Raw genomic sequence first — 15,339 nt, 5'->3', positions numbered from 1 at the left:
AAAAAGAAAGAAAGAAAGAAAGAAAGAAAGAAAGAAAGAAAGAAAGAAAGAAAGAAAGAAAGAAAGAAAGAAAGAAAGAAAGAAAGAAAGAAATGTGAGAGGAACCAAAAAGCTCAACCAATTTGATACCACAAGACTTCAGTCTAACAAGTAGAAAATAGGGGCAGTGACACCATGATGGGAAGATGAGGCAATTGGGTTGGCTTTGCTTCAATTCAACCCAGGGGAGGAGGAGGAGGGCAGTTTCTTCCATGTGATCCTAGTGGAAAGGAAACCCATTCACATCCCTCTCAACAAGATCAGGGCTGCCGGATTCAGTTCATTCTGATATCTCTAGGAGACAACTGCTCTCACCCCAGAACTTCACTCTAAGTGATAAGAAATCTTCTCCTTTGGCCAAGGGAATCCCTTAGCTAGTTATGTCTCTCTCCCTGCTCTCTGTGCCTTGCCAGGGATTTTTTCTCAAAAGGAGGCAACACCGAGGGCACCCGATCCATTTCTAAGCATCAAGTCTGGTTTCCTTCTCCCTTTGCTGGTGGCTGGGCCGCCTTTCAGGCCCTCTCCCCCACCCCACCCCCTACACTGAGCCGCTCTGTTCTGCTCTGGTTATGGGAGGCCACGTCAGCAGGAAGCAGAGCTGGCTGCCAGGTCACATTCAGGGCTGTCTGGGGAAGCCAGCAGGCAGCTCATGCAATGCAGGACAGAGTCTGTTTCTTTGGTTTCTCCCCTAGTGAAAGAAGGAAGGAAGAAAGGAAGAAAGGAGAGAGACAGATAGACACAGAGAGAATGTGGAAAGAGGCGGGGGGGGGGGGGGGGAGAGAGAGAGAGAGAGAGAGAGAGAGAGAGAGAGAGAATGTGGAGGGAGGAAGAGAGACAGACAGAAAGAGAGAGAATGTGGAAGGAGAAGGAGAGAGAGAGAGAGAGAGAGAGAGAGAGAGAGAGAGAGACTGGGCTCTGCTCTGTGAACACACAGCACAAGTTTTGAGGCTCCACAGCAGGAATTTAAATTTCCAGATTCCCAGATGTCCCCCAAATATTTCCAGTTCCATCATGGTCAGTTTCCCTCAAGCTTTCTCACCCCCCCCTCCCATCCTCTCCCCACTTCTTTTCTTAGAAGACTCCTTGTACAGCATCCAAATTCCTATTTGGAAACATTTGCTCCAAGCCAAATCAAACTTCATGGTGGTGTTCCCATCCCAGGATGCTTTGCATCCATACCAACAGTACCACCAACCCCAAATGGCAATCATCTCCATACAATTGTATGTCACTATGATATGAAGCCGTCCTATATTCTAGCTCAGTACAGATATTACCTCCAAGATCACCCTGCCTACTCACCTGGAGTGCCAGATACTTAAAGGAGAAAAGCCAAAATGATATTATCCGAAAGCATACAAACTTCAAAGATCACCAACAATCTGACTTGGAGGAACCCTAGAATGCCAACAAATGACATCCTGCCTTTGCTTGAAGATCTCCAGGGATAGGGAGCTCACTACCTTACAAGACAGCCCATTCCACTTTTAAACAGCTCCAATTATTAGGAAGCTTTTTTCTTGCTTCAAGTGTTAATTTTTCTATTTTCCATTTCCATTCAATGATCAGAAAGGCAAGAAGAATAAGTCTAAGCATTCTTCTGCATGACAATGGCCCCACTCCCAAAGTTTTCTTTTGTCTAAGAGCAAAGAGCTATAGTTCCTTCTATTGTCTGGTCCAACAAAGTACAAGCATTAACTCCTGTTGTCTTTGAAGGCACTAAACCTAAGTGTCAAATTATACAAAGGAGGCACTTGATACACTAGAGTCAGAGAACTACCTTTGACACTACCTGTTTGACCTTGGGCAAGTCATCACCTCTCTGGGCCTTGGAAACAGGACAGATTTAGAGCTGGGAAGTGACAAAGATGTTAAGTGACTTTGCCCCAGACTCACATAGCTACTAAATGTCCAAAATGGGTTTTGAACTTGGCTTTCTTTTGCTCTAGGTCTACTACCCCATCCTAATAAGAGAGGAGTTTAGTTTCCTCACCTATTAAATGAGGGGATTGGATTAAATGGCTCCTGGGCCCTTCTAGTTCTTGGCCTTTGATTCTATGATGATGAACCAAATCTCATCCATACACCATGACCTTGAAGCCTGAAGCCATGTTGGTCTACCACAGCAGGAGACCAAAGTCAAAATATATGCCTTACCAATGGCTGCTCACAGACATATCTCTATCTCTTTCCATTTTTCTTTCTTCCTTCCTCTCTTTCTATCTAATATATCTATCTATATGCCCGCCCATCCATCCATCTATCCATCCATCCATCCATCCATCCATCCATCCATCTATCTGTCTGTCCATCCGTCCGTCCGTCCATCCATCCATCCATCCATCCATCTATCAGAATTTTAAGGAAATAATACAGCACAGTCACCAGTAATTTTGACAATGGGCATTGCTAAAAGGTTTTAATGGCCAATGAAGGATATCTAAAGTACCCTGGAAAGTCCCCCACGTACTACTTTGTCTCCATATTGGCATAGGTGTCTACTAATGTCCTAGCATTTGCTTTTTCCTTATTGTATATAACTGTCCTCTAAAGTTTGGTTCTAGTACACATCAATGATTTCTATCATTTGTAAAATTTTATTAAACACACACACACACACACACACACACACACACACTCACACAAGTGCAGCTAGGTAGCTCAGTAGTCAAGGTCAGACCCAGACACCGAAGGTCTTACTTCCTAGCTGTGTGACCCTGGGCAAGTCACTTAATCCCCACTGCCCAGCCTTTACCCCTCTTTTGCCTTGGAACCAATACATAGTATTGATTCTAAGAAAGAAAGTAAGGGTTAAAAAAAAAAGACACAAGTATGTTTCTTCCAATATCATGAAATGCTTCCATCAAAAATTCAGGTTTAATTGGTCATCATTATACTTTGAATTTAAGACAATCCCTTTATCAAATTATCAAAATAACAAAAGCGCTGGGAAACTAGAATAATAATTTAAGAGAAAGTGTCCTCAAAAAAAAAATGCTTTCTTTCTAAATAAAATTTTTTAAAGGAAAAATATCCAATCACAGCAGTTCTGTAGCCATCTGGAATAAATCTGAATTAGTCATTATGCACGAGGAATGTGTATAGAAGCAGACAAGATGACTTTGATCCAAAGGTAATGGATCTCCTGGTTAACACTGGAGGCAGAAGAGGCGGGGCAAGTGAAGAAAGCCCAGGATTTTCCAGGCAAAGTTGGAAGCATGAGATAAGACGGCCAAAATGAGGCTCTCTTTTTCCTATAGAATTCTGTAATCCCTGCCACGTGGATTTTCAAGGAGCCAACATCCTTGAGCTTTATAAAAGACTAAGGAGTGGGAGGCCACCAAAGGCTTAAAGCAAATAAAACCAACCCAGGTGGTGGGTGCCCACAGAGGGTGTCGTGGCTGGCCAGAGATGACACCCGGAAACAAAAGAGCTTTTAGAATTTCACGTAGCCAAGAGAGCCGGGTCCGAAGTGAAGGGCTACGTAGATCATCCATCCCAAGTGTGTTGACTTTGGGATCTGGCCTTCAAGCTAGACTTAAGAGAAACAATATTTGGGCAAATAATGAAGTAAATGATAATCTTCTGAAACCCTGGAGGAAAGGTCAAGGTGCTACTGTAGGCTATTCATTCCTAAGGATGACACAAGCAGAGGGAGGTACTTGGCCCATATTTTTAAAGAACCCAGAAATCAAGGTTTCAAATGAACAAAACCACCCACAAGGCTACAAAGGCAGACTCAGAGCAAACCCAGGTCCCATTTGAGTAGTCACTGGGAGAAGACCCAAAGCCTAAATTCTACGGCCAGAGGCCAGAGAGCTCTGGGTATAGGGATACCTCTACAGAGAGGAGAGGGTCTACACCTTCCATGTGGAAATGTCCCTTTCAGTCTCTTCAGAGACAGGAGAAACAGAGACAGTTCTCATCAGGAGAAACAAATACCCGGTAGGTCGAACCCTGATTTAAGCTCTAGGGGGCAACCAGGAAGTGACCCCCAGTTCCTAAAAGCTGAAAGAGCAAGGGTCAAGCTCTGGAAGGTCCTACCTAGCTGGGAAGGCTTAAGGAAGGCCACATGATGAAATGGCTTCCTAATTCAGTCACCCCCAGGGTTGCCAAAGGAAAGTCGCCAAATAACCCTCAAAGACCTAAATCACTTTCCCTTCTGAAGAAAAGTCCAGTGGCTCCCACAACACCTCTAGACATAGAGGTTCTTAACCTGATACCCTTGAACTTTTTTTTTAGAAATATATTTTTTTTTAGGAAATACTTTGATATTCCTAGTTATGAGATTCTAGGGAAGTCATTTAACCCCATTTGCCTAGCTCTTGCCCATCTGTCTTAGAGTTGTTACTAAGACAGGAAGGGTTTGAAAAATGAGAGAAAATAATTTGATAACTATATCTCAAAATAAGTGATTTCCTTTGTATTTCTATGTATTTTATTTTTTGCATTGAAAAAGCTTCTTCTGAGCCAGCTTCCATGGGCTTTGCCAGTCTGCCAAAAAGCTCTACCACACAAAAAGGGTAAAGAACTTGTGAAATAATACGACCTCCTCTTTCTGACATTTAAAGCCCTCTATGTATTCCTCCTCTTCTCATAATAGACTATTCTGGTTCTAAAGGGCCACCACCACCACAGTTCTCCCATCTCCCATGGCTGCTTCTTCCTCAAATTGGTCTCTAAGAAATCTTGGCATCCTTGAACTCAGATCAAGTCCGTGGGATCAAAGACCAAGTAATTCCAGAGGTCTTCTGCCCTCTCCTCCCACATTTTACAGATGAAGATGAGACATGAGGAGCCTGTCTAAGACCATACAGGGAGTGAGCATCAGAGGTGGGCTTTGAACTAGGTCCAATGATTTATGAAACCCGTTCCTTTTCCCTCATACCATCTCATACCATGCCAGCCAGCTCAGGCACATAGGGTCTTGCCTGATGCCAAGAGGACCTAGGACTGACTGACCGAGTGTCTGTCTGTCTGTCTGTCTGTCTGTCTCTCTCTCTCTCCCTTCATCTCTTCTCTTCTCTTCTCTTCTCTTCTCTTCTCTCTCATCGAATTGCCTCATATTAAATGCATTAACTTATGTGGGCATGCTTTCTTCCATGAGAGTCATCCTGGAGCAGGACATGTTTCCTTTCTGTCTCTATTTTTCCCATCATTGAACACAGTGCCTAACTTTGGAGAAACCACTCTCTGGGGAAAAAGACTTTCTCGGTTTCCTCAAGTGTCAAGTGAGAGGACGGGACTAGCTGATTTCTGAGGTCCCTTCTAGGTCTGGAGATCCACGAACACAAAATAGCTCAACAGCGTAGAGGATGGAGAGTTGGATTTGGGTACCAAAGATGGCCACACGACTTAACCTTTATCCGCTGAGTTTGCTCGTCTGTGAAACGGGGCAAACCAGAGCCCCACTTGTTCATCAGGATGGGGAGCTTCTTATGGATTCGTCTCTTCAGTCCTACGCGTTGGATCTGTACAGCATCAAATCATCCGAGGGTGGTGAGCCTGAAGAGTGGCTGTGGTGCCCCCCTAAGTCACGTCCACGTAAGGATGGGCCCCCCTCGCCACCGAGCACAGCTCTTCCAAGTACTATCCTGGACAAACGTCCCCACAGAAGAATCGGGAGCAGGTCTCTGGGTGCCCTCCTTCCCCCACTTCCTTTTCAGGAATAAAGTCGGGAATAGCATCCTATTGGGGTCTCTGGAAGAAATACGTGTAGACGAACTGGCTGTGCCTAAATCGGAGTCCTGGACAGTAATGAAACCTTCCCACTCGACAAAGAGATCACTTTCCAGCAGAAAATGCTGGAGCCTAGCCCAGGCTCCATCCTGCTGAAACGAGGGTCAGCCCTTCCCCACCACGTAGGGGCGGCCAGAGACTCCGGAGGGAGCCTCGAGGAGCAGAAATCTGGAAGGAAGCAGAAGCTGACCGAAGAAGGGATCCGTGCAGGAGCGAAGGCGGGGAACACGCCGAGAGAGGGGCGAAGGGCGTGCGGCTGCAGCAGAGACACGGTCTCTGGTCGGCAACAGCGAGGGAGCCCGCTTTGCTGCTCTGTACAAGTGTGTCAGGCGCCTCGCACTGGGTCAGCACCGGCCACAGGCCGAGTTCTGGGCTACCTCTTATGAGGCAGGCTTTGTCCTTTTTTAAATTCGGGGGGGGGGGCACAGTGTCACAGGCGAGGTCGCAGGATATCCTATCAAAGGAAGGACCAGGGTCTGACACATTTCCAACAGGTGAGATCTGTTCCGCCGGCTGGGCTCGTCCTGGGGGGCCGTTTCCGCCCTCCCATAAATACGTCCACCAGAGCCCCGTTTCAGCACTTGGATTCCCCTTTTCTGCAGGGCTCATTTTCACGGTTCATTGTTTGCCTTCTGCTGCCTGGGCAGGGGCAGAAAGCACTTGTGGCTCCGGCTTCTCTCTCAGGTGGAGGCTGGCATCAGGGCCCCTTCCAAGAAATGGCCAGTAGCCGAGGACTGCCCGCAGGGTGCCATAAAGAAAAGGTCGAGTGACCAGTACCCCGGGGGAGCGGACAGAAGCCAAGCACAACCTGACCTTCTTCCTAAGGGCTCCTGGGAAATTCCTGGAGATGGATGACTCTGGTTGGGAGTGACCCAATGCTTTATTTTATTTTATTTTATTTTGGTTTTTAATGGAGGCCAGGGGAGGCAGAAAAATTCTTGGGCAGGCAATCTGGACTTTAGCATCAGCTCTGTGGGAACCTGGACAAGCCACTCGAGCTCCTCCGGCCTCTACTCATTCTATTTAACAAACCTCTAGTGTAGGGAGAGAGTTCAAATCGTGCCTTTGACCCATCCTAAATGTGTGACCCTCAGCCTTATCTAGAAAATAGGAATAGCATTGGCACCCACTGCCCAGATTTGTAAAGAAAGCCCTTTGCAAGGGCCAAAATACTGCCCCAATGCTACCTATTTGTATCTCAATAACAAGCTGACCTTTAAGGTCCCTTGTTGAAATTCTAAATCCGTGACCCTCTGCTCGAAAGGACATTTTCAATTTGCAGAAGTTCTTAAAGGCGATGCATTCAAAATCTTTTCTAACCCTCCTTATTAAGTCTTAAACCATCTCTGGGATATGCAAGGCAATTATATTTATTCTCATTACATAAGAAGCGATGAACGGAGAAATGAAATTAATTTCATATGATGAGGCGCTGAGTCGGGAGATCCAAAAATTAAAAGATTAAAAGATAGACATTTGTTGAAAACGTCCTGGGGCTTCTTGGCCAATTCTCAAGTGATGGTCGATGGATAAGACGAACTAAATTGTGGCCAGAAAATAGAAATAGAAAAATTGCAAAAAGGAAAGAGGTGAACTTTTCTTCACACCTATTATCAAAGAATTCCGTTCCATAACACTGTGTTGAGCACTGAGTACAATGGATTTGTATTCAGAGAACCTGACTCTGCTGCTGAATGACAATTAAACCATTTAGCTTTTCAGGCCTCAGTTTCCTCATCTGTAAAATATGAGGAGGTCCCTTAAGACATCCAATTTCTAAATCCATAAATGACCCTTCCACTCCTGGCAGTAATGACTCATCCTTCCCTCACCAATATTTCTTCTCTCTCAGATTGATTTAACCTACATTTTAAATCATAATTATCTAGGATAAAATTTATTTCTCATTTGTATACATTAAAAAAAAAAATCTCTTACCTTCCATCTTGGAATCAATGTTTTTTGGTTCCACGGTGTGGGCTACGCAATGGAGGCTAAGTGATTTGCTAAATCCTTAGCACCTATGCCATTAAATAAATAGCACTGAATAAATGACTGTTAAGTTAAAATGACTTTATAACACAGTTGTCTCCTTTTTCAGGTAAGGCACTAAACACGATGCACTCAAAAGAGTTAAGACAAAACCCTGGGCAGAAGACTACAAATAGATATGAAGTGGCACAGATCTGCCAGTGTTTTTATATAGAACTATTCTCGATGATAATCAAAATGGAATCTTTCAATGGGACACCACCTCCTTAGGATACAATGGGCCATAAGAAGATGGGTGAGACAGGACCAGAGATTCAGAAATCCATACAGAAGGTGGCAAAAAATCCTAAAAAACAAACACCACCACACTCAGGCATCATTTTGGAAGGTCATTCACAGAGAACAAAGTTCCAAAAGATGGGAAAAACTCATAGTCAAGACATATCCCTCCACCCAAAAAAAGGAGAGTGCATGCGTGGGATAGAGGGATGAAGAAAAATATTAGCAACTCCTAGACTCACATGCCTACTTTTCAATGATTAAAATCTTTATGAGTGGTCTCTGTGTGCTTTGAAGACTATTCTTCCTGAAAGGGGGCAAAACATTCTATAAGTAATTTGACTTTGCATATATAGAAAAATCCAACACCTTGATTTTAATGAATGGAAAGAGCCTTTATTCTGAAGTCAAAGGATCTGAGTTCAAATACATCCATCTATTTGGCTGACTCCTTTTCTGACCTTGGACAAGTCCCTCCCCTTCCTGGTTCTCAGTTTCCTTAGCTGGAAGACAAAAGGGTTGAATTCACTGACTTCCAAGATCCCTTCCTGCCCTTGATCTAGGATTCTGTGATTCTACAAAACAGAAAAGAGGCTAAGCCAGAATTTGAAACCAGATCTCATTTAAAAGCTTGTACTTCACCACAATGAAGCATCATCCAACAATCCAACTTTTTACCTATTCCAGCAAAATTGCTCTGCTTGCTCACCCCCCCCCCAATGTGACTGTCTATGACCTGTGTCCAAGTCTTTGGCACCAAGTGGTTCTCAAGCCCTAAGAATACCCTCCACAGTGTGCTTAGCTCAGGCTTCCTCTTCAACACAAAGTCTTTCCTGACCCTTTAGATTGGAAGCTCCTGGAGGGCAGAGACGGGCTCTGATCTTTTTTCCTGTGTCTCTGGCACTTAGCACAATGCCTGGCAAATAGCAGGCACTTGATTAAGCAGTCTGTACTCTGCCTCAAACTTCCAGGTGTTTGCTTCTCAACGGGCAACTTAGAGGAGAATGGAGGCTCTTCAATGCCAAGAGATCTTTCATTTCTATACTGGTATCCCTAACGTGGGCAGCGAGGTGCCCCAGTGGTTAGATCACTAGAATTGGAGTCAGGAAGGCCTGAAGTCAAATCTAGCCTCAAATATGTACTAGCTGTGTGGCTCTGGGGAAGTCACTTAACCCTGTTTGCCTCAGTTTCCTCATCTGTAAAATGAGCTGGAGAAGGAGATGGCAACCCACTCCAGTATTTTTGACAAGAAAATCGAGTCACAACGTGTCAGACATGACTGAACAACAACAAATCTTAGCACAATACCTAGGTCTAATTTTAGGAGTTTAGTTTCCTGTTTCCTTTCCAGGTAAAACTTCTACCCATTATTCTTTATTGTACTTCTAGGGACCAGTGAAGGAACTTCTTTTTCCTGACTGCTCTCACTCTATGCTCCCTCTCAGACAACACATCCCAACATCCGATCCTCTTGCCATGATGGCCATGTCCTACGAGCAGCCCCACTGCTTGACTGCCAACATTCTCCCTAAAACATGGCGCCCAGGACTGAAGAGACTACGCCAGAGGATGCCAAGCCAAGTCAGAACAGTGCTAAGTACTAACCAGAAAAACAACAACAACTCTGCCCACAAGAAGCAAACCTTCTCTCAATGGTAACAATATGCTCATGCAAGTGGATGCTCTTGTTCATCCTTCGCTTCTGAAAAGGGCCAATGACAACACAGGGTGACATCTTGCCAGGACTAGGTGGCTCGGTGGATAGAGAGCCAAGACTGAGGCCAGGAGGTCTTGGGTTCAAATATGGTCTCAAATGCTTCCTAGCTGTCACTCTGGGCAAGTGACTTAACCCCAACTGTCTAGTCCTTATGCCTTAGAAGTGATACTTAGTATTGATTCTAAGAAGATTTCTAAAAAATTTTAAATAAATATAAATTTACATAAATATAAGTTAATAAATAAAATAAATATATAAATATATGTGTGTTTATTTAAAAAATGATTTTTTAAATAAAAAAAGTTGCTATTGACTACCTGTGTTCACCCAGTTAGGAAAGTCACTTCTTCTTCTAGAAAATGAAGGAGTGGGACTAGATGGCCTTTACTTCTACATCTGAAGTTCTGCTCCCAAGATTATTTGGGGATCATCACCTAAAATCTCTCCGTGCATTCCTATCTTTCAAGGAACTGGAAATGAAAAGAGCCCCATCTAGTTGCCCGGACCTGCTCAAGCTCCCTATGATATGCTCTTTTTGGTCTTAGTCACCACCATGTTTATTAGGAAAATGGGAACGGACTTTCTTTTAAGAGGTTTCTCCTTTGATTTCGCATTGAGTTTATGGGTCCATGAAACAGAAGGAAGCGAGACATAAAAGTCAACATGCCAGAAAAAGAAGCCTGTGACAACAGAGCTAAGAAGACACGGAACATGGTCAGTGTTTCGGAATGATCAGAAAAGCAAAGATCTGTGACATTTAAAGAACCACGAGCAGTCGGATTTGCTTTCAAAAGTGACATTTTAAACATTGTTTCAGAAACGATAAGCAGAAGCGTCTTAGGAGCTAAATTCTAAGCAATGATGACGATCCCTCGATTTCTTATATCACCTTAAAAAAAAAAAAAAGACTCCACTGAAACAGTCCCTTTGGAGTAAGAGTTTCCATCTTAAATGGGGAAGACAAGGAAATAAACAGACCTGGTCCTAAATGGAGGTGAGTCTCTCTCTGTCTCTCTCTCTCTGTCTGTGTGTCTCTCTGTCTGTCTGTCTCTGTCTCTGTCTCTGTCTCTGTCTCTCTCTCTCTTTCTCTCTCTGTCTCTGTCTCTCTCTTTCTCTCTCTCTGTCTCTGTCTGTGTGTCTCTCTCTCTATCTGTCTCTGTCTCTGTCTCTGTCTCTGTCTCTCTCTCTCTCTCTCTCTGTCTCTCTCTGTCTGTCTGTCTGTCTGTCTGTCTCTCTCTCTCCACACATAGGCATAAAATCTAGGTACATAGAGAGACCTACATTTATAGATAAATAAAATCCAAGGGAATAAATACGAACACAATTGGGCATTGGCTGCAAGGTACTTTGAGACCTGTTTATCAGGGATGAGTGATGGAGGAGGAGGAGCGGCCGGGATGGCGGGACCAGCTGGGGAACAGTCACGGCAACGCATCCCTGAACATCTGGGCTAGGAGGTGGCCGTCCATCCGGCCCTGAGCGCTCGGGGCAGCCCCGCTGGCTTGCGGAGTGTCCTGTCAGGGCCGGTCTGTGGGCCGACGGGAGAGACGCCAAACTCCCGAGAGGGCAGCGGAAGATGCTTTTCATTAAGGTGATACGGCCCACTTTGCACAAGCAAAATTAAACCCAGCTGCGGATCCATCCCGGGGGTCCCGGAAAGGAGAGCTTCCCGACGGCCACGGCGATTGGATCCACTCAAACAACGGCCGTCTCGCCTCCTCGTCTCCCGAGTGCTTCTACAAGAATAATTTTAAAGAACGAGCCCAAAGCTCCGGGCTCCGCTTGGCCAACAGCGGGGCACTCTTTGCTGGGCTTCTCTCCTTAAAACAAGAAGGAGCCCCATTTAAACAGAACCCTCCAGTCAAGTCACGAAACTCGCAGGTGCCGGGGGTGCGAAGCTGAAATATGACTCAGCAGCAGTTTGCAAAACAGAGCGATGAGATCACTGATTTCCCATCTGAAGAAGTAAGCAAAGCCAAGGCTGGGGGGTTTCGACCCGAGCCTTCTGAGAGGGCCTGGTGTTTCTTCTCTGGTTTATGACCCTTCTCTCTCTTTTACTTCCTCATTCTGAACACCGCCAACGGAGAGGCTAAGCTCAGAGGCGACACTCTTAGCCAGAACGTCTTTTTTCCCCCCTAAAGTATTCATTGAGGTCCTTTACTTTGGGGGTGTCATGGAACCCTCTTGGACAAAGTCTGGTAAAGCCTATTCTTGGAATGATCTACAGGTCAAAAAACAAACAAACAAACAAACAACAAAAACCTAAAGAATTAACAAGGGGAAAAAAAATTCAATCAAAATACATATAAAAAATACAGCTCATAGACCTTCTTTCCCCCCATTTGCGGCTCCCTCTGGTTAGGAAGCTCTCGTTTAACAAATAAAATTTAACAATCTAAAGAGAGAAGGAAAAAAATGATAATATCTCTATGGAAGTCTGGAGACTGAATCAGGAGGATCAGTTTGGGGGGCTCCAAATACTGTGAATAGTGTTACCTATAAATCTAAAAAGCTCAGGGTGGTGTTCATCAATAGTCTAGTTACCACATTGATGGGACACCTAGAGAACAGGAGGTTAAAAGAAAGAGAGGATGCAAAAGAATTCTAAAAGTGCAGGTTTAATGTTTGATCCCACTTAAACATCAAGGAGGCTGTTTGGAATTAAAATAAATATTTTGGGGTAATTAGGATTAGATTAATTAATAATTGATTAGATTCTAGCTGTGTCTTAAAGATAATCTGACCCTAACCTAAGTCACTAAGATTCTAATTACCCCAAAATATTTGTTTTAATTCCAATAAGGTACAACAAAAAATGGCCGTCTCAAAGCCTCTGATCCCCAGTTCTACTCCTAACACACATCCTCCTGGTTATTAGCTTTAATAAGAGGTTTTAAACCACTAATATTATAGAGAGAGAGACCAATAATAATGCACCAAGGAGCTGGTAAGAGGGAGCCATGGCTGGTGTGTGAGCAGGACTTTAGTCCAAGAAAGACAAGGGGAGGGCATGCAAGCAGCACAAAAGAGGGGTAAGTCAGGAAGGAAAGAGCCTCTTCTAAGACGGGAGGGCATCCGCTCCCACCTGAGTTTCGGGAACCACTGGGGCTCCCCATGGGTTTAGGCTCTCAGACAAACCCGGAGGCTGCAAAAGCTTTTGCCTCCGATGCTGCACGTACTACTCATCCCAGAAGGAGAAGAGCCACCGTGACCTCTCGGCAGCCCTCGGCAATCCTATGATTCATGTTTCATGGAAAATGTTGAGAAATATTCCACTAGAAATCAGACTGCTGCCCCAGCGTATTGTCAGCTTCCTGTGTTTTCCTTCCTTTGCTGTCATCAATGAGGTTCCCAGGAAAATGAAAGCCCCATTTTTCTGGGAGGGCTGAGATGCTTCCCCACCTGGTCCCCGTTCCCTTCGGGTGATGGCACCAAGGGGGGAATCATGACCAAAGGCCAACCATCAATTCTAGACAAGCAACAAGCAAAGGCGAGGAGCCTCTCCATCGAGATCAAGTTTCTGAATTTTCCACTGTTGTATTCATGGACACACTGAAATGCCTTCCATCAAATCCCCAGGGAATACACTGTGATCATGAAAAAAAATCAAAGTTGAAGAAAATCCAAGTTGTTCCAACATAAAAGGCGGTCCATTGGCTGAAGAGCTGTGTGACCCTGTGTGGATAACTGAATCATACTGGCCTCAGTTTCCTCATCTGTCAAATGGAGATAATAATAGCAACCCAGGCTACGGTGAGGCTAAAATGAGATAATAGCTATGAAGTGCTTAAAACATGACAGAAATATCATTATCATCATGATTAGATCAAAGGGTTACTCTGTGTGATAGTGTGATTCCTAAAAAAGTTCACCAGAATGAAAGCATTCCAACAGGGAAATGCATTTTGGGGAAATAATTCATCTCGGGTACTAGAGACTGATTCAATCCTCAGGAAGAAAAAATAGACAGCTAAAATCCATGTTTTTTTCCCTTTCTTACCCCTCAGTCTTTGGTGTCCTTATAGGGTGTTAATTGGAAAATCCACGACAAGGTGAGCAGCAGGAACTTTAAATGCCTTTGGATGGTGCGAGAAGGGGGGGTTGGGAGGAACTGATCATTCCTACTGTGCTCATTCACAGAATCTGGAACTTCTTTGTTTATGTAGTGTTGGGATCACATCCTGAGCTCTGGCTTCAACCCAATCAACAACCTCCCATTGGCCAAATTTATAGTTTCTGCAATAATCTGTATCCCTACCAAAGAGGGGGGCAACTCCAAAGCACTCTGCCCCCCCCATTGCTCCCACACAGTAGCCTTCAGAAACTAGCTCTACGACCAGATTAACCTAATTAGATTTCCTCTGTAGCACTCAACATGGCGTGAGAAGCTCTGGTTCATTTCCCAGAACGTGACGATGCAGGAGAAGAGAAATTAGGACCGCCGATCCTCCCAGGAAGGTGCGCCAATGAGGAATAAGTATGACTTTTCATCATCGTGACGCCCGCTGGGAAACGGATGCAGATCCTGGTATGTCACCCCTTTAAAAACCATCAAGTGTTTAAATAGCATCCCCCCATCGTCCCTAGACCTTATGCCAAATCCCCCGATCCACGGGACACCTCCAAATATTCTCCAGTCTTGATAGTTTTCCAAAAGTCCCTAAATAGCCCCCCAGCTCTGAGCCACCCAATTCAAAGAGAGCTTCCTCTCAAGGCTGCATGTCATGGTTCCACCAAGGCCTTGAGAACCTTGACAGACGGAAACTGAGAAAATCCAAGATACACATTTTGGCTTCTGAAAAACCATATGGAGGCCCAACGAAAACCTCCATTTCCTTAGAGCAATAAACGGGGGAAGAAGTCTGTTGGTTGGGAGGTTGACCCAAAACGTCCTTACCTTGAATGCACTGAAGTGTTCCATCCTCAGCCCTGATTGTAAAACTTTCTCCTGGATTAACTTGAACTAGGATGACCTGTCAAAATAAAACAATAATTTCAATTTCATACTAGAAACATCTGGACTTTTTAATTTTATTTTATTATTTCAACCATTTTATTACCTTGATTTATGCCCCAGACAGAATTGTATAAAAAAGCACAGAATCTTGAATAAGCCCAAAGCCTGGGGCATCACCAGGGTTTTAGAAATCAGAGAAGGCTAAACAGGAATCGGGCTAAACGGAATCTCCAAATGGCCAAAGAAGCTTGAGATGTCTTCTCTGGATAAAGCAGAGACGTAATTCGCTACATCCCTCTCCACTTGCCCATGAAGGGGAAATGTATAAAATCAGAACCCTACATCATGCGGCTCATTTAGGAGAAACATGTAGCAGGAACTGAGGCTGGGGGCCTGGAGAGTGTTCCAAGAACACGTCTTGTGGGTCTGGTTTATGTGATAATGTTCTTGGGTAGCTTGTTGTTCGGGTCCCTCACCCTCTCTCTCTCCTACCATCTAGCTAAGTATCCAAGGATCATATCTCTCCTCTCTCTCTCTCTCTCTCTCTTACCATCTAGCTAAGTATCCAAGGATCATATCTCTCCTCTCTCTTCTCTTCTCTTCTCTTCTCTTCTCT

General features: G+C 44.5%; 1 protein-coding gene across 1 annotated transcript in view; it reads right to left on the bottom strand.

Moving 5' to 3' along the window:
* FNDC3B (fibronectin type III domain containing 3B) overlaps positions 1-15,339 on the bottom strand; it is a 355,299-nt gene that overhangs the window by 226,523 nt on the left and 113,437 nt on the right. Inside the window, exon 3 of the mRNA XM_044669554.1 lies at positions 14,664-14,739. Within this exon, the coding sequence (XP_044525489.1) occupies positions 14,664-14,739 (76 nt within the window). The remainder of the gene's footprint in view (positions 1-14,663; positions 14,740-15,339) is intronic.

Source organism: Gracilinanus agilis, chromosome 3, assembly GCF_016433145.1.
Source record: "Gracilinanus agilis isolate LMUSP501 chromosome 3, AgileGrace, whole genome shotgun sequence".
Lineage (NCBI taxonomy): Eukaryota > Metazoa > Chordata > Mammalia > Didelphimorphia > Didelphidae > Gracilinanus > Gracilinanus agilis.
This window is presented reverse-complemented; position numbering and strand designations above follow the sequence as displayed.